This window comes from Rousettus aegyptiacus, unplaced genomic scaffold, assembly GCF_014176215.1.
Source record: "Rousettus aegyptiacus isolate mRouAeg1 unplaced genomic scaffold, mRouAeg1.p scaffold_m13_p_12, whole genome shotgun sequence".
Taxonomy (NCBI): domain Eukaryota; kingdom Metazoa; phylum Chordata; class Mammalia; order Chiroptera; family Pteropodidae; genus Rousettus; species Rousettus aegyptiacus.
In genome coordinates, this window is record NW_023416287.1 from 23,444,504 (window position 1) to 23,463,770 (window position 19,267).

General features: G+C 50.0%; 1 protein-coding gene and 1 long non-coding RNA gene across 9 annotated transcripts; one reads left to right on the plus strand and one right to left on the minus strand.

Annotated features, from left to right (window-relative positions):
• Positions 1-52: 52 nt before the first annotated feature.
• CUNH20orf27 (chromosome unknown C20orf27 homolog) lies at positions 53-12,426 on the minus strand. Of its 6 annotated transcripts, none has more exons than XM_036229626.1 (7): positions 12,296-12,421; positions 11,847-11,936; positions 5,888-6,004; positions 4,377-4,519; positions 1,952-2,090; positions 957-1,092; positions 53-728 (listed from the first exon to the last, which is right to left on the minus strand). In XM_036229626.1, the coding sequence occupies exons 3-7, from the start codon at positions 5,904-5,906 to the stop codon at positions 557-559; spliced, it is 609 nt and encodes a 202-aa protein (XP_036085519.1). In that variant the 5' UTR covers positions 5,907-6,004; positions 11,847-11,936; positions 12,296-12,421; the 3' UTR covers positions 53-556. The 6 variants fall into 6 exon arrangements, with proteins under 6 accessions (XP_036085519.1, XP_036085520.1, XP_015993607.1 ...); XM_036229627.1 differs by having other exon boundaries at positions 12,310-12,328; XM_016138121.2 differs by lacking the exon at positions 11,847-11,936 and having other exon boundaries at positions 970-1,092; positions 12,296-12,426.
• Positions 12,427-16,687: 4,261 nt separating this feature from the next.
• LOC118610001 lies at positions 16,688-18,216 on the plus strand. 3 transcript variants are annotated; one of them, XR_004953641.1, is made up of 2 exons: positions 16,688-17,797; positions 17,890-18,216. It is a non-coding gene; the product is annotated as an uncharacterized LOC118610001 (long non-coding RNA). The 3 variants fall into 3 exon arrangements; XR_004953642.1 differs by having other exon boundaries at positions 17,893-18,216; XR_004953643.1 differs by having other exon boundaries at positions 17,927-18,216.
• Positions 18,217-19,267: the final 1,051 nt, after the last annotated feature.

The following is a 19,267-nucleotide window of genomic DNA, read 5'->3' on the forward strand; positions in this document are numbered from 1 at the left end:
ACCGTTCCTTTGTCTATCATCAGGGCCTTAGAGAACAAAAATCCCGGTGGTCTGTGGTATCCAACTGAAAGTTTATTTCTTTAGAGATTTATCTCAACCAGTCATTAAAAACCAAGTAACACACATCTGGGGGAGTAGGGACTGGGAACTGCACCTCCCTCCTACTCACCATGGACAGCAGTGGGAGAGGGAAGGGGCATCAGAGGTGGCTAAAGAGAGCAGCAGCAATAGTGAGGACAATGACATCACAGAGCTAGCCCCTCCTCTCCCAGGCCCTGGCTAGAGATCCTATGGCTTGCAGTGGGGTGGGGGGTAAGAACCCACCCCAGGTCCTCCCCTTCCCCCCTCAGATAGCCTCCTTGGGGGCTCGACCCATTTCTTCTGGCAGGAGACTGAGGCACACGGAGAGGAGGAAGTGGGAAGAGGAGGATGCAGGAGAGGCAGGGAGGTGGTACTAATGAAGGCAGAGGTGAAGTGTAGGAGAGGCCCTGGCTTGGAAGCCCCTGGACACTCTAGCCCTACACCCACCCTGGGGAAGGATAAGGAAGCCACACCATCACGCAGCATTTGGGGAGATGAGGTGGAGATTAAGGCTGAGGGGCCCCGAGGTGGGCTGGGGCGTGGGCCTCAGTCGAAGCCATGCCAGTCGCTGTGTTCCGAGTCGTATTCTAGCTCGGCACCCACACACTTGACACCATCCAACAGCATGGGTGTGCCATGGTGCCGGTCTGCAAGGCAGGCTACAAGTCAGTATGTTAGGCTGGACCCCTGGTCCCACCCACTCCAAAGGGACCCCTCCCCTTTCCCGCCAGGCTCTAGTAGGGAGTGGGGAGAAAAACATCCAGCAAGGAGGTAGGGAACCCCAGCCAGGGCAAGGATCCCTTTTTCAGACTGAAGGAAGGCAGAAACCCCTTTATGGCCAAGTGGGTGCCTCCCTCCTCTAGCCAGATGTGCACCTCATGCTCTCACCCATGACTCGTGCCTGCACCACCACACGCACACAGGTGCCAGCACCAGCTTCACAGGCTAGCAGCATCTCCTCCTTGAGGACGCCTTCCTTGTGCGCTGTGTACTCACACTTGACGCTGTAACCTGTCCGGGCAATCAACACCTCCATGGCCTCCTGTCACCACCCCCTAGCACTCAGTGGCCCTCACCCACCACCAAGACTGCCCTCCTCTTCCAAATGAGCAAAGATGGCCAGGACTCATACCCCCAGGGCTAGGGCTTTGGAAACTTCTCATTCTTCAGTGAGCTCTACAAGCCTCTGGCCTGTGGGCCACCCATTATGGCTCCAAGGGTCCAACTCAGGCATCCAGGAGAAGGGCCTGCTGATTCCCCGAAAAGGCAGGCAGGAAGAGCGGGTAATGTGGAAAGGGCAGGCCAGGTCTTAAGCAGCTCAGGTGGCAAGAGGCAACTGCCTAAGGGGGTTTGCTCAGTCCACTTAAGGGCAAGGTCATGAGGAGGTGGGGGGACATGAAACTGAAGCTGGGGTTTCAATACATGGTGAAACTGACATCCCATCCTCAGGAGGACATGGGAGCTGAAACCAGCAGAGTAAGGGGAAGCAAGCCCCAGCCCAAAGCCCAGGAATGGTAGGTTCTAGGAGGGTGCTAGCTGCCTAGAGTTCCTGAGGCCTCAGTTTTTCTTGAGGGACGGGAAAGAGGGAGGGCTGGAGGTCCAGAGCCAGTTCCTCAGTGGCTCTCGCCATCCCACTGAGAAAACTATCAGGCGACAGACAAACATAGGCCAGCAGTGTGAGCCCAGGAAGTGATGCCTGGGGCATGGACCTGCCAAGTTGCCACACTGCAAGCATTATGTCCCCAACTGCTGAGCTGCTGCTCATCCTATCTAAATGGGAAGAAAGGAGCACCCCATGCTCTCACTCCCACTCGCGCCCAGGCCCTACTGGAAGAGGTCAGGCATCTAGCACCCTGAACAGAGGACGCACCTTCCAGGACAGGCATGATGCTGAGGAGCTTGAGGTGCAGGCTGGGAACAGGTGCCTCTCGGATGTCCTTGCTCAGTTTGTGCACCGACGGCAGAGTGAAGGTAATTTCATACCTGTGCAGGATCTTCAGGAAGCCAACCTGCAACGGGAAGGGTCAGGGAAGGAGGCACCTTCACCTAACGGTCTTTTCAAGGGCCTGCCCTGGTCGTGCCATCTATGAACCCTGTAGGCCTCTGCATCTGCTTCTTTGGGGATCCCAGGGGTCCTAATTTCCATCGCTACTCCAGTTGGTCCACACCCCCAATCCAGTGGCTCCAGGCTCTTTCTGAGGACCTCACCTCCACGGCTCAGCCAGCATACTCCTCAGCATCTGTCTCACAGGCCCTATAGCTCCTTGGTGGCCCATGTTATAGACTAGGATATGGAAGCCAGAAAATGACTGGCTAGAGACCTCTTAGCCACTCCTGACATGAGTTGTACACAGTGAGGCACCAGTACTGCCCAGAAGGGGAGGCTCAAAATTCCCACGAACTGTCCCTACCACTACCAGCACTTGCCCAGAGCCAACGGCCTGTGGTGAGGGACACTGGTTCTCCAGCCACCCATGTGGAGACATGGGGCAACACAGATTGCACGGGATAGAATTAGAAACAGACACTAGACAGTTGTGTCCATCCAGAGCTGGCCCACAGTCCTGGCACTAGCCAGTGAACCCAGGCTCCTGTCTGCCCTGCTGGCCTCTGAACATGGATGTCTGCCTGCCTACTCACTGTGTCCAACGGCCCAAGCAATTTCTGTTGTTCATACACAGTGCTTGGCAACTGATGCCTTCTGGGATAGGTGCCATACTTGGAAACTCCAGTTGTGTGAAGGGTCATAAGCCAGGGTGGCTGACTAGGGTGCATGCTGTACCCACAGCTCATGTGCACACTTTCCTGCTCATAGTTTCAGGACCTGGATGGCCCTACCCCTGGGGGCCAGTTGGGATTGGTTGCACTGAGCCTTTCAACAGGATCAGGCTGATGTCACTGCATAATAAAGCTCAGTCCCTATGGCTCTTACACTCTGCAGGTGGAAGGCATACCTCTGAACAGAGCTTTCTGGCTGAACCTGTCAACAGTGACCCTATGACTCAGCTGCACCACTTGCAGAATTTTCCAGGGGAAATACTCAAAGATGTGCAAAAAATACTCATCACTGCCCTATTTATAACAGTAAAAAATAGAAACAGCCGTAACACCAGGAAGAGGGAACCAGCTAAATTAATGATATACATAATGGAAGACCAGGAAGTTCTAAACTCCTGTGGAAAATTATTTACCAACAGAGGCAGGAGATCGTTCACACCAGAAGCAAGCAAAAAAACGCATTACACTGTGATACCAGCTTTTTGTTTTTGGAAACAAAGCTTAAAAAAAATGCTGGAATGACACATATCAAAATATTAACCATGGTTATTTCTAGATAGTATAATTATGGGTACTTTAAAATTTCTTTTTGGTTTTCTCTTCCAATTTTTCTCTAATAGCCATGAATGGATTTTGTGATGGGGAGGAAGGGAGAGGGAGCTTTTAAAGTTTTGCTTCATTCTGTTTATTCCCTTAGAGAAGTTGTCAGCTGTAGGAGAAAGGGCAAGGATTTTTGAATAGGGAAGAAATGGGGGTGAATCTGGGGCCCCCCTCAGGGTGGTCTCAATGAACCAGATGCACTGGCTCCCAACCCCGGCACCCCTGCTCAATTTTGGAACCCCAGTTTATTGTCCAACCTGAGGGCTGCACTTCCTGTCTCCCCCAATCCATACCCTCCAGAGATGTCTTCCTGCTCTTCCCAAGAGAATATGGGATCTGACAGTGTCCCAGCAGCTGGAGAAGTCACACTGGAGGTTGTATAAGGTGTGACCAACAGGAGAGGGGGATGCTTTACCAAGCAGAAAACTCGGGAGTGAATCAGAGGTTTGGCAAAGAAGGTACATAAAGTCACACCTTGTTATCAGCATAATAAGCCTCACACCTGTGTGACATACATACAGTCTTCCATTTCATTCTTGCACCAAGTCTATGGGGTCTTCATTTCAGAGAAGAGGAAACTTGAGATGAACCCAGACCGTTGGAACCCCAGCCTGACAACCACCTTCCATTGCTATTGTTGGGGAGATGCTGATGACAACAGAGGATAACAACGGCTCCACTGGGCTCTGCTCTACTTACAGTAACATTCTAAAAGCACTCATCTCATTGTTATCTCACCACCTTCCACTTTACAGATGGGGAAACTAAGGCCCAGAGAGGGATAAAGATACGCTTATACAGCCAGCTTAGAAGAAATGGAACAAATAGTCCCAAGGAGCCAGACAGGGCTGAAGCGGGGCAGGGGAGCGGGGGCGAGGGTGGAAGAAGGCTGATGTTGGGGGTAGATGTGCACATACCTTGACCAAAAAGCTGCTGTCACTCTCCTGGGTGACCATGACCACTGAGTCATGCAGCTTCTCATCAAAGTGGACATGACTCTGGGAGCCTTCTGCATCATGGCCTGCCGCAAAGCGGATATTCCGAACTCTGGGCTTGTTGCCTAGGAAGAGAGTGGGAGAGAGTTCCAGGGTAGGCAGGCTTCCTCTATCCCCAGGTAACTCCTCCTTGGGCCCTTGACATCACCGAGGACCCACAGGCTGGACTCCTTGCAAGGCTAGGCCACATCCTACTAGACACTGGGGATCATGAGGCTTGAGGCCCAATCCTCCCACAAACAAATACCCACTCTGAGAATGGGTGTTGGGAGGAGTCAAGGATTGGTTAATATAACCCCTCACTTAGAGGGAATAAAGAAGAGACAGTCCTCCAGACTCTCACCCAGCCCCATGTGGTGCAGAACTCAGCCCAGGCCTCGGGATCCATGCCCAGTGATCTCCTCCACAGGACCAACCTCCCCATCTCTGGGACTTTGTCTTCTGCGCCTGAGGCCCCTGCATGCCCCTCCCAATGACCTCAACCTGGTAAGGGTTGGGGGTGGGGGAAGGGACAGAAACAGGCTCCATGGAACTTGCTTGGGGGTGGGAAAAACACGGGGCCAAAATCCACACTGTGCCCACCCACCTAAGAAAGGCTGCAACTGCCCCTAATATCACTGATCACTGGCAGGAAAGATGGACAAACCCAGGGGAGCCTCTTGGAACCCTCCCAGAAGCTCCCTCCCCTCCTCTGCTTAACCCTTCACAAACAAGGCCCTTAGCTGTCCCCAGCCAGGTCGGGTTCTCCAGAGCCGGGAGGCAGGGGTTGAGACAGGCAGAGTATCAGGGGCTGGGTTGAGGGCCTGGGCTGGGGGACATCCATCTTGCCAAAAGCATGACCCCAGTCCTCTCTGCCCCCAATAGCTGCTAGGCCTCCTAAGAGCTCTGCTCAAAGTCCTTTTGGTGGGAGGGCCTGGGCTAGCCCTGGCCTGGGTTCTTAGACATTCAGTGGAGGCCCAAGGGAGCCAGACTGGCACTTCCACATTCCCTGCTGAATGCCCCAGACCTAACCCTTAAATCTCACTGGGCCACCCTTACCTAAAACCCTCTATGAGCCATTCTGGACTCTGAATAAAACCCAAATTCCTTTCTATAGCCTGCTGTGGTTCTACCTATGTCACCAATCTCAGTGCTCACCCAAGACTCTCATGCTCCCCAACCCCCCAAGTGAAACAGGAGGTTGGAATACAGGCACACAAGGGTATACACCTCCATAGAGCTAGCAGGAGTCCCCCAGTTTCCCTGCTAGGACTTGGGTGTGCCCTAGGACCTAACGCAAACACTGGTGCAATTATTGATGTAATTTGTACTCACATTCAGATACACCTACCCACACACAAACAGCCAGTGCAGGCCCCACATGCGACAACACCCGTCCCACCAGGGCCTGCCGGAAGACCCTGGAAACCCTGCTAGGCCAGGAAGTCACTCACCCTTGTTGGCTGCAGCCATGGACGCCCTCCCTGCCACAGGGTGAGACACGCAGCTCCTGCCAGACCCCGCCACTCAAGCTCAGCAGCCTCCCATGCTCCAAGGACACCAGCAGGAGCCTGAAGGGTGGGGAGTGGGGAAGGTATGGGTCAGGGCCACCCATGGCCCAAGTGCAGAGATCTCCCTTTAGGAAGGACTCAAACCCCTGCTGCTCTCAGCAGTCCAAGCGGTACCTCTAGCTTCTACCCCACACTCCTCTACCTACATCCCACTTTCACCACTAGCCCTCAGCCCTGCCTGACACCCTGCTGACACAGGGCCTGGCCAGCATGCGCTGAGCTGCAGCTTCTGGGTGCCAAAGTGCCAGCACAGGACTCATATGCCTGGCCTACCTAAGGCTGGTGGGAAAGGCGGTCTAAAAAGGAGGAGACTGCTTTGGCACTTTCCAGAAACCAATTCTGAAGCTAGTGACCCCAAAGGGCAATACCCTCCTACAGCCAGAGGCCAAATTAAGGTCACACACCCAGTACTGCTTGGTCCAGGTCAGAGTCAACAGTATGCTTAGAAGGAAGCAAGAATGGGGCCTGCGTAAGATAACACATCCTTGGAGCTTTCCTTCCAAGTGTTGGTCAGGGCCATATACAGAACAGATGGAGGGGGTTGCCTCCCCAGCTCAGCTCCCCAAGAGCAGGCAGCCTCAGGGCAGGGGCAGAGGGAAGCATCCTCAGGAAGCCTATGTGAGCAGTCTAGTACCCAATGGGCTGAGCTGGGACCATCTCAACATCAAAAAGAATAATGAGTGCAACTGAAGAAAACAGATGGAATACATAAAATTGGAGCATTCAGAGATTAGAAAAAAAGAAAGCAAAACAAACCCAAACCCTCATTTGTCACCACTGACAGTAGCCCTAACTCTACTCTGAAAATTGGCAATAATAGAAATAATGCAGCCTGTTTCAAGGCCTTTTCTGTAATGAAATTGCTCTGGTGGTTAAAAAGAAAGCTCTTCTTTACAGAAGAATTCTCACTATTAAATAACAAAGAAATGACCAAATGCCAAGTAATACTGCAACCCCCAAAGAAACAAATGCTGGAGGCAATGAGTCAGTGGATGCTGAACCAGGAGGGAAAGGCTGACAGAAGTGGATGGTCACAGACGGATGCCCAGTGACACCGACAGATGACCTGAAGTTCTTAAGGGGAATGACACGAGTTTGCAAAGGAGGGGTGTGACATCATCCAGTCATGCGTGGGTCAATCGCCCCTCATTCACAGTGGAAACTGACACACTGATCGATGCCTCCTGATGACAGGCAGCACCAAGTCACAGTACCACTGACAAGGCACTGCACCTGGCCAAAATATCTAACCTGGATCTAATCAAGCCTCTAACTCCAACTTCCAGTTTACTGAAAACACAAACGTTAGTGGAACAACTTAAATGACTCCATGAGAAAGCAATGAGACAAACCCAGATAGCAGGATATTCTGAAGGACAACTGACCTGTTTGATTTTATTTTTCCAAACTGCAGGAAGAAAAAGAAAGGGGAGGTCATTTTACATAGGGGATGAGCAAAAAACAGACTATGGGGCTGCTGCCTGTTTTTTGTAAAGTTGTATTGGAACACAACAGCACCCGTTTGTTTACATGTTATTTAAAACCGCTTTTGCACTAAAGCAAAACAAGTTTGAGTAGTTGCCACAGAGACCACACAGCCTGCAAAGTCTAAAATATTTACTATCTGGCCCTTCACAGAAAAAGTTTGCCAACGGCTGTTCTAGATTAACACACAATGAGAACAAGAAGAAAGGATACTCTATGGGACAACTGACCTGGTTTTTTCTACTACACCAGTTGCAAGAAGAAAAATAAATGGGGTAAGGGGTTTCTAACTACCCCTAAAAAATACATTTGGGAGATAACTGGGAAATGTGAATGGGACTGGATCTTAAATAACATTAAGAAATAAGAGCTGATCTTGTTTGGTGAGATGATGGAATTGTATTCTGTAAAAAAAAAAAGTATGTCTTATTTTTCAGAGATACACACTGAAGTATTAGAGATGAGTGATCTATGAATGACCTTGGCTGATCCAGGAAGAGAAACCACAGGATGGCCACTCCATAGTGAGGGGCTAGGCCAGTGAGGGACATGACCCCAAGGTCTCTTGGATGCTGAGCTCCCCTGGGAGCAGGACTCACCTCCCTCCTCACTCCTAGTGGAAGAAGCCCACCCAGGCTCAAGCCCTTCCTCATGGGCAGGGTGATCAGCTTGGGTGCCAGGAGTCCCCTGGTAGAATGGGGAGTAGGGAGGAGCAGGGAATGGCAAGGCTTGGTTGGGTCTCAGGAATGCAGAAGCAGCCAGGGAACGAAAAGCCCCAGGCCAGCACACTCCCACCCCACCCCCCAACTCCCCACCCCCTTCCATTGGAGGCTAGCTCCCAGGCCCCATCCAGCCCAGGGTGCATCAAGGGGAACTATGCCCCCATTCATCTCTGACCAGAGCCACTCTGGGGTCAACCCCGGAGGGCAGCCCCTTAGCCCTGGGATGCTCAGCTTATCTCCCCAGGAAGCCTGGCCTTTAAAGAGAGGCCTGCCCCTACCTCCACCCACTCCAGCCCCCCTCTAAAGCTGTAGACTCAGAGCATGTGAAAAAAATGGCCAAACACGAGGGTACCAGGTACTCTTCTCACCTTTTGAAGAGTCTGCTCCAGGCACATGTCTGCAGTCATGGGGGAATTTCTACCCAATGTCCACAAGGTACCCCAATCTCCCAGGACACTTCCTGGAGGCCAGGTGAAACTCTTAACCAAAGGCTAATGAGCAAAGGCTTCTGGGGACTCTTCGCAAAACACCCTGACCCAGTACGTGCAGGGCCCCCTCCCTGTATTCCCCCAAAACCCACTGCCTGTTGCCTTTCTGACCTCACCTAGGCCATCCCCTCTGCCCAGAAAAATCCTGTTCCCTCATCCACACCTTGGCCTGGGTTTCAGCCCAAGAACTTTTCTTAGGGTAGCACAACTGCACCCCACCCCGCCCATCCCAGCATAGGCCTGAAAATTCTTTAAAGAGGATCCCCTTTCTCATTTCTGGGATCATTTGATATCTATGATCCCCACCTTACAAGAGCAATGACTGTTTTTGCCAAACCCTGTGTCCCCTGCACCCTGCCTAGCACCTGGCAGGGAGCACCTCTGTTCAGTCCATATTTGTTAAATGAATGAATGACAAAATTAAGGGGAGCCCAAGCATCAGCCTTGGCTGGGCCCCCTAGACACTCATGAGAGCGACTCTCTTTCCTTCTCTTACCGGATGCTCTCAGGAAGAGGAAAGCCCCACCCAACCCTTAGCCAACGTTTACCGGGGAGAGCACACCCCTCCCCCATCTCAGAATGTGGCCTCCCACTAGGCATTCTTCTAGCCTTGCCACAAGCAGCTGGTGACCTGCCTATGCTAGCTTTGGGATAGAAAGCTCAGAGGGCAGGACCTACATCTCATGCACTTCCCAGAGCTCAGGACAGAGCAAGCAGAGGGAGAGGAAAGTGACTTCAGCGGCCCAGAAGAGGCTAGAAAAAGCAAGCCTCTTTTCTTGCAACAGAAAGCCGTATCAGTCACTCTCTCCTGGAAGCCAGATTCTCATCCACACAATTCCTCATCCGAATCAGGAGGAGAGGGTGTCAAGTCTCCTCCTGCTACAGAGGTGTCCACAGGAAACCATTAGACAGCCTCAAAACCCCAGGCTGCCTCCTGTGCCAGCCAAGTTCTGAGTGTGGCCCAAGCTGCACAGCCCTCCAGAGCCAGCAGGGACATTGTCAGGAGCCCAGTAGTCCTGGTTCAAATTCATGCTGCACAGGCAAGTTACTTCATATCTCTGTGCCTCAGTTTCCTCCTCTGTGGAAAGGAGTGGCCTCTTCCTCAGAGGGTTTAGTGCAATTGGTGCCTGAAGCTCTGTGACAACGCTCCCACTCCACCCCCACCTTTGCAAAAAGCAAACTCCCAAAGGCCTGGTTTCTGAAGCAACAGCATTTTCAGGGCAGCACTAGTGGAAAGGCACTTCAGGCCAATTCTGGAGCAGCCAGGAATGGCCATCAGGGTGGGCCCCAGAGACTTCAGCCTTCTCAGAATACAGCTCAAGGGTTGAAGGGCCTCCCTCCTCCTTCCCTTCTTCTGCCTTCCCCCTCCCCCACTCCCAGGTCAGCCAGGTCCCCAGGGATTTCCAAAGAGCAGACTAATGGGAGCCTGCTGTCCCCCACGTCCAGAGGGACTCACAAGGCAGATTTGAAAAATGTACATCCGGCAAAAAAAAAAAAAAAAAAACCACCCTCCCCCCCTTAGATGGGCTATCAACAGATCAAGGGTGGTACCATGGACAAGTTACAGAATAAGGAGGGCCTGAAAGCTGGAACAAGGGTTGCCAGGGCTTCTCTGGCTCTCAAATTACTTTCAGGGATATTGGGGGAACACTCTCTCTGGGGGACACAGAGCTGCCAGCTCAACTTTAGAGGTAATGGCTGCTTCAGGGTTACCCTACCCAGGGCAGGGGTCAGCCAGGCCCACTGGAAATCTCTGGCATGAAGAGCAGGCCCAGAGACATGACAAGTGGACAGACAGAGATGGACAGATGGACAATTAAATAAGAACCCACAGTTCTCAACCTCCTAGACTCCTGCCCTCTCAGGGTGCTAGCTGCTACTCCCGGCTGTTCTATGCTGGAGCCCAAAGCTCCAGATTGGAGGAAAGAGAAAGGGGAAGGGCAAAGACAATTTGTCCCTGGCAAGTGGAGCTCCAGGACCTGTCACCTTCTTTCCCTCTTCCCCACAGCTCCCCACCACACACACCACCTCTCTGCAGCCCCTAAATCCCAGGCATCACAGGGGTCAGCCTCAGCTTGTCCTCTGCTTTGTGACATATAGGCATGTCCTCAAACTCTTGGGGCCTCATTTCTCATTCATTCCTCAATCCCCATTCTCAACCTGTTCCATGATTTAGGAACTCCACAGCTCTCCTCTCCCCACACCCCTAGCCCAGAGCTCAGTCCTGGTTTAAGCACTCAGTCCATCAGAAGCACCGTCTAAACTTTCATTAAGGCTCAAGCTTATGAAAAGAATGCCCACTGAGGTCACAATGTTCTGTCAACCCCAGAACCTGACATAGGACTGGACACACAAGCAAGACTAGAGGTCAGATGTGGCTGTGGTAGTTATACATCAACTCAGTCTGGATGTGACTCTATTTCCTCCTTCCTCTAGCAGGCCAAAGGTACAAGGATAAGTATGTGTGTTCTGTCTCTCACAAATGGGTGAAACAGGGGTGAATTGGGAAAGGGACCTCCCATCATACACACCCTCTTGTCTCCTCAAGAAATGTTGCCTTCCTCTTTCCAGAATTACCTCCCCACAAAACCCTACCCCAAACTCTCAGCTAGAAGGAACTTAGACCACTATATCCTCCTGACTGCCTGTCCTACCTAGGCCCTGTTTTGGGCCCGTGACCTGATGGTCCCAACAAGTAGAGTCCAGGCAGGGTCCAGAGGGTGTCAGCTGCCCCCTGACCTTCAGTTCCCAAGGAAGGGAAACGCCTATCCCCACTTCCCAATGCGAAGATTCAAGAAGAAAATCGACCCAATATTTCCTTTCTTAGTCCAGCAGGACCCTTGCTCACTAAAAAGTACACTGGTCCAGAACCTAAATGGAATCCCTTCTGCAGCGTGACAACTGGGAGGTGTAGGCCAAGTTCCCAGACGCACCAGGGGCCCAGGTGTAGCACCCCTATCCCCTCACGCCTCCATCCTTGTGGGTGTGGCACTCCCCAGCCCCCCCCCCGCCCCCCGCGCCCCCCCATTCTCATCCTTTCCGAGAAGACATGCAGCTAGACAACCCTCCCCATCACACCCCTCCCGGGCTGTGAGGCGTTGTTGGCTCAGTCACTCAGAGATAATCCTGTGCCCTCCCCATCCTCACCTATGTTGACGCAGAGTCTTCAAAGCCTGCAGTCCCCGACATCACTGCCTTCCTCCCTGAGGGTCCCGAGGCACGCGAAGCCCAAAGGGGCTACTCATCCAAGGTCACACGGCGAGGCGGTAACAATAGTGGTGGAGGGCGGATGCTGACGGCCCTGACCCCATTACGCACCGCCCCCCACAGTGTCACACGCGCCCTCGACAGCGCCCCACGGAAAACACCCCAGCTACAACAGCTAACGGTCACCCACGTCCCCGGGGCCTGACATCTCCCTAGCTCAGATGCCAGGGAGACCTCCTGGGCTCGGCCCGGACAGCGGAGCACCGCCATCCCTCCACCTCAAGACGGATGGGGTCTCATTCACCGACTCTGGGACAGAGGCTCAGCAGAGAAGGGATCTCCGCGAGTAAGGAGGAACCGGGAGGTGACAGGAGAAGGAGCAGTCTCACCGTGCGGGGCTCACCCTGGGGCCAAGCCGGGACGACCGCGGCGGCAGCGGTGGCGGTCGCAGTGGCAGCCGGGGGCTCAACACCGAGCACGCGGGGAGAGCCCCGCTCGGCCGCCGCCCGCCTCACGGGCACGCCCCCGTCTCCGCCCATTGGTCGACTGAGGGGGTGGGGCGAGGATGCTTCGGACCAATAAGCGGGCGCCAGAGAACCGCCAACAGGCGTTGCGCCACTTCATCACGTGCAGCGGGCTCTGCGGTTGCGCTGTGCGAGACCTGGCTTACTCAGGGCCGCGGGATTTATCGCGATGAAGGCAAGTGGCTGGACGGAGTCAGGGGCCAGCATGGGGCAGAAGGGAGAGCGCGAAAGAGAAGGGACTCGAGAAGGCCACGCCTGCATCCAACCCTCAGCTGTGGAGTTTACTCCTCCCTCCTCGGCCTTAACTTGAAAAGGGACTCCCCTAGACTCTGGCCCTAGGGTGAGCGGTCGTAAGGAGGGGCTCAGGGCTAGGTGAGGCACCTGGAAGTCTCTTCAAAGCCCTCATTGACAGTCGATACACGCATCCTGTTCAGAATCCGCTCTGCAACCCCTGGGTTTCAGCCTCTTCCCCTACCATCCCATCCCCTTGCCTCGGAGGAAGCGCTCCAGCGCGGACCTGAGACGCGTCCTGCGGGCCAGGATAAGCATTAGTACAAAGAAGGAACGTGGGGAAGGGATTGGGAGAACCTGTGCTGGCGCCGCGGAGACTGCAGCCTCTGCTCTCGGTCTCCATGGAGGCGGTCGCTATGGCAGCAGGATGCACCGAGCACAGCGCCGGGGCGGGGGCGGGGGGGGGGGCGTGGGCGCCAGTGCTGAGCCAGAGGAGCGAGAGGCGTGGCCCTCGGGTCTTTCGAGGTTCTAGAAGTAGCCCTACCTGCGTATCCTTGAACAACACACACACCAGCACCAGCACCACCACCCCCTCCCCATTTCGTTGGCCGGGACAATCCCTAAAGTACCCGCGGGGAACCATCCAGAGCATGCAGCTCCCTCCTTCCAACTTAACAAGGGTATGGATGGAAGGAGCGGCTGAGGGCCAGCTTCCTTTCAGAAGGACTGAGGTTGCTGCCTTTGGGGAGCCCTCAAGGTTCCTGCCCTCCGCTGAATCCGTCTCTGGTCTGCACACTGTTGGCAAATTAATTTTCTTAAGCTATTGTTTCCATCACTTCCTCCCTTGCTCCAAAGCGCTCCGTGCTCTGCTACTGTCTCCAGCAGAACCTCACAAACTTTTAAGCAGCATTTTGGGTGCTATATGCGCACTCTGGTGTTTGAGATGCTGTCCTCCAGCGCAGGCATTGGGAGATTTCCGCATTCTGATCCCAGCCTATCAGCTCCTGCCAGATGCTATCTCACTACTCAACCCCACCGTTCCATGCTCCCTACTATGCTAACCATCCAGTCGTATTCCCATATCTATTCCATTCTTCAAGGTCTAAAGTTGTCAGACAGTGTGCCCAAAGTAGGCTGCAGATGTATTTTGTTTAGCCCATATGGATTTTTTAAAATTCTAATTCTTTTTCTTCCTCCTCCTCTTCCCCTCCCTCTTCCTCTTTTTTCTCTATCCCCTCTTCCTCTTCTTATTCCTCTTTTCAAATATTAGAACATCCAACAACATGGACTCACCTTCCATCCTGGCATTCCAGCCTGCACCAAAGTCTGGCACATCAATTTGCCATAGTCACCACCAATCACTATTTTCTCACATTAATTTTACTTTCTTTGTCTGTGCAGACATTTGATTTCATGATACCCTCCTTATACTACCTTCCCACCTTTCTACTCTCCTCTTATGGTCTAAACTCACCCTCCCCTTCAAGACCAGGTTAAGGCCTGCCTTTTTGTGTGTCTTTTTAGCCAACATCTCCAACTGATCTCTGGCTCTTTCAAACAGACTAGCTGCTAACTCTGGACTGCCTGGTGCTACAGTATTCTTCTCCCTATCTGTGATTTTGTTTTCCGTGGTTTGTTACCTGCCATCAATCACGGTCCCAAACTGTTAAATAGAAAATTCCAGAAATGAACTATTCATAAGTTTTAAAGTGTGCACCATTTAGAGTAGCATGAAGAAATCTCACATTGTCTTGCTCTGTCTCGCTGGTTACATGAATCCACACTGTATATACCAGTCACTTAGTAGCCATCTCTGTTATCAGATTGGTTATCAGAAAGAAAGAGGCTACATGCACATTATATTTATTACAGTATATTGTAGTAATTGTTCTATTTTATTATTAGTTATTGTCAATCTGTTACTGTGCCTAATTTATAAATTAAACTTTATTACAGCTATGTATGTGTAGGAAAAAACATAGTATACATAAGGTTCAGAACGATCCGTGGTTTCAGGCATCCTCTGGGGGTCTTAGAATGTATCCCCTGTGGATAAGGGGGATTACTGTATATTGTATTGTATATTCTATTACATGTCTTAGTAAACATGTGGATGCATTCCTCTTGAGTTTATACTGAGGAATGGAACTGCTGGAACATAGCCATGGTGGCTTTATAATGTGTCAGCTCAGCTAGGGTGAACTACATTTCCCAGAATTCTCTTCCATATATGTTTCCAATTAGGGTGAGCCACAGTAGACATTTTTGCATGAGATTTGGAGGATGAAAGAAAAGTAGTGGCTATATTGGTTTTTATACTTGCAAGCTCTAGGCAGGAGCTTTGTAGCCCATGCACTTAGTTACTGATCTGCTGGCTCATCTCACTGAGGTGGGTTAGCAGCCAGGTCTGCAACTGTCCCACCTTTCCCTGGATCCTTCTTCAGCTTCTCTGACTCCTGAGCCAGATGAGAACTGGGCACCATCTCTGACAGGATACCGACATAATCAAGTCTGGAGACAGTGGGAACTGACATGAGTTCCAATTTGTCCTCGAGGGTTCCAGCTTGTACTCATGGGTTCCGACTTGTCCTTGCTCTCTTCCACTTTATATCCATCTTTCCTTCCCAACTGCCTGAGCTGTGGACTTGAAGATCCAGTATAAGATGAAAAACAACAGCCTTATGGGGCCTATTTAAAAGTTACCTGAAGTCAAACTCCTGTAACAAATCCTTTCTGCTTCTCTAATCAAACCCTAACTGATAAAATAGCATAGGCATGTGTTTAGTTTTATATGAAACTGCTAAACTACTTTCTGAGATAGTCGTACTCAATTACACTCCCATCAACAAAATATGAGTTGCTTCACATCCCCCTCAGTATAAAAATTAACAATTAATTTTGTAAAACCATGACATTGCTAACCAATGGGTTACCAGTCTTTAGTCTCTGCTCTGAACCATGCCCTTGTGGAGGACAATTTCATAATATCAAGATTACAAATGCATATATTCTTTGACCTACCAACCTCAGTTCTAGAATTTATCATGCAGATATACTTGTACATAATGCTAAATCATGAATGCATGAGGTTATTATTTTATTATTATTAACAAAAGATTAGGAACAAATCAAATGTCCATAAATAGAGAACTGATTAAATAAATTTGGTACAGACAATTGAATTTTATATAGCTTTAAAAGCAGAGGAAGTTTTCAGTGTACTGATATGGAAAAATCTTGTATTAATCAAGGTTCTCCAGAGAAACAAAACCAGTGGCAGATATATTTACTATAAGGAATTAGCTCACATGATCATGGAGGCTGGCAAGTTGCAAGATCTGTAGAATGAGTCAGCAAGCTGGAGACCCAGGAAAGTCAAAGATTTAGTTCTACTCCAAAGGCTGGCAGGCTCAAGACCCAGGAAGAATTGATGTTTAAGTTAAGAGTCTAAAGGCAGGGAAAAAAAAAAAAAAAAAAGCTGATATTCCAGTTCACAGGCCATCAGGCAGGAGAAATTCTCTCTTACAGCATTTTTATTCTATTCAGGCCTGCCCACTCATATCTGGGAGAACAATCTACTTTACTCAGTCTACCCATTTAAATGTTAATCTCATCCAGAATGTTTGATTAACTATCTGGGCACCCTGTTGCCCAATCAAGTTGGCAGTGACATTGACCATCACCTATCCACAAGAGAACTTGTTGAGTGGAAAATTAAGGTGTAGGACAGAGTCTCTTTCCCCTTTATGTTAGAAAAAAAAAAGGGGGTAAGATAACAATAAAGGTGCACACTTGCTTATATTCGTATAAAAACACTGGAAGAATACATAAAAACTAAAGAAAAATATTACCAATTGGAGGTATATGGGAACAAGTAGAGTTTTCACTATATATATATATATATATATATATATATATATATATATATATATAAATTATGTGTGTTTTATCTATTCAAAACTTTAAGTAACAAAAAAATTTTTAAATATCTTTTTACCTGCCATCTCCCCCTCTAGGATTGTGAACACTGGGGGAGACAAATCATGTTTTATACTTATCTTCGTGTTTCTGGCATTTAATAGAGAGTAGACACTCAATAAACATTTGAGGAATTAATGTACGAATGAGCAAGAAATCTGATTTAGTGTGGGTCAGAAAGGGGAGAGGGGAGTGAGAAGCAGAGTAGAAGAAATACAGCTGTGACTGTCAGAAGTTTGGAGAATAGTAAAGATGCTTAAAGAAGAGTTATAGAATTATAATGTGTGATATAATCCACCTTCATATTTATTCCCAAGAAACATTCAATAAAATTCTCCATTGCTTTTTGGGTTTGATCTTCAGGGTTTTGAGATATGATTGTGGGTTGAGACAGACTCAGGCATATCCAGATACTAAGAATAGGAACCTCCAGGACCTGGCCCAGCCTCTGCTATGGAAGAGGACAGCAGACTCTTAGAGGGATGACCCCAGTCACTGAACTTGCATTCTGGGCCCATTGTCCTCCTGTCAAGCAGAACCATGCCCTACCCTGCCTCCTGGTCTCAGACCCTTCACAAACCATTTTTTACCAGCTCCACAAACAGGAGTGTACAGCTGTGGTCCATAGAAAAAAGGTTCAAAGAACAGAACTCTGTAAACACAATACAGGCTAGAGAGAGAGAATAGTGCTATTGCTGGGGTCAATATGTGTGCAGGGCTGACCATTCATTGGGGAAGGCTGCTTAAGCCAGTGTTTACCTAAAACCAGCCTACCTGCAAGAAAGGGCACAGACCAAGGTCAGGAGTAGTCATCAATTTTTATTCTTATTTTATTAGTTTAGGAATTCAGGTAAACAAAAATTTGACTCCACATAATCTTTGGTTCTTGACATTCTTTTCCCACTTGTCTATAATCAGTCCTTATGAAAACCTATAAACCCACCACCTGCCCTAAAAACTAAAACATTACAAATAACATTTCTTGCATCTCTGCCCTCTGCTTTCTTTCAGAAATAACTGTTATTCTAAATTTAATCCCTCTTTGCATTTGCTTCCTTGTAGCCAGCTTCTAAAATGGTTCCCAATGATCTCTACCTCCTGATATTCACACCCACGTGTTCCTCTCCCCTTGAATGTGGGCTGGACTCACATAGAGAAGTAAGTATGACTTCTCATAAGTAGAATGACAAATACGTTGGATGTCACTTCTGTGATTACATCAGATAAGATTGTAACTTCCATCTTGCTAGCAGATTCTGTTAACTCTATCCCTGTCTGGATTTGAAGAAGTAAGCTGGGTACTGGAGACGGCCACATGGCAAGGAAGTGAGGGCAGCCACTAGCCAACAATCAGCAAAACCTGAAGCCTTTGGTCCAATAGCCCACAAGAAACAACTCTTTCAACAACTTCCAGGTGAACTTCCCCAGTCAAGCCTTCACATGAGACAACTGCTCTGGCCAACACTTCGATTGCAGCCTTGTGAGAAATTCTGAAGCAAGGACCCAGCTAAGCAATACCTGGATGCTGGAGCCACAGAAATATGAGATAATAAATATGTGCTGTTTTAAGCCACTAACTTTGTGGTAATTTGTTACACATTAATAGATAATAAATACACATTCTTTGCAGTTCTTGTGCTATTACAGAACATTTTGCTACGATCATTGCTACACATGTGTCCCAGACACACAGAATACAAAGCTTATGTTTCCCTCAGGTATATCCTCAGTATATGCCTAGGAACAGGATTGTGAGGGCTCAGGATTTACAAATGTTCAATGTTGCTGGTAGTCCATAAATGATCAGAGTTAGGGTCATACCATGGCTATAGCATCTTGGTCAATGTTAGGAGTCAAGCTTGTCTTCAGTCCATAGAACTTGAAATCAGTCTGTGGGCAAGGTTGGGAGTCATACAGACTCCCAACCCTGGGAGTTGAGGGTGAGTGTGTGGCAACATTTGGCTGAGAATCTGAAGCCTGGGTTTGAACAGAGTTGGAGGACACTGTGAGTGTGGGTTTGGGGGTCAGTCTAAGTAATTTCAGAGTTAAAAGTCAGGTGCACAAGACCTACTCCTGTGATATCATCAACAACGAAGCAGTAGCCACCTACCCACAAGGTAAGACCCACTCTGGGCCCAAAAGGCTCTTTCACTCAAGGAGGGGGCAAAACCCCGCTGCCCACAGGGATGGAGGTGGAGAGAGAAGGCAGGAAAGCGAGCACAAAACCTTTTTTTATTGGGGGCAGCCCTGGTCCATATACCCCATTCTCAACAGTATCTCATGAGAAGTGAGGGTGTTTGGTATAGGCACAGCCAATGTCTTCCCCACTCCTGGCTGAGCCCACTCCTCACCCCTTCCTTTCCAGTGGCTGTGCTTTCCAGCCTTGAGATGGGTCCCAGGTGAGCGCCCAGGAGAGGCAAGGGACTCCTTCAGCTGCCTGGGGCAGCTTCCCCCGTGGCTCAGAACACAGAGAACTAGCCTGGATGGAGACATTGCTGTCCTCACAGTTGAGAGGGGACCTGGTTCTAGAGTTGTAAACTGAGCCAGGGGACCACCTCCCAAGGCCCAGCACAGGGAGAGCCAAGGCAGAGCCCCCAGTGTCCGGTACTGCTTTGGCGTACACGCCAG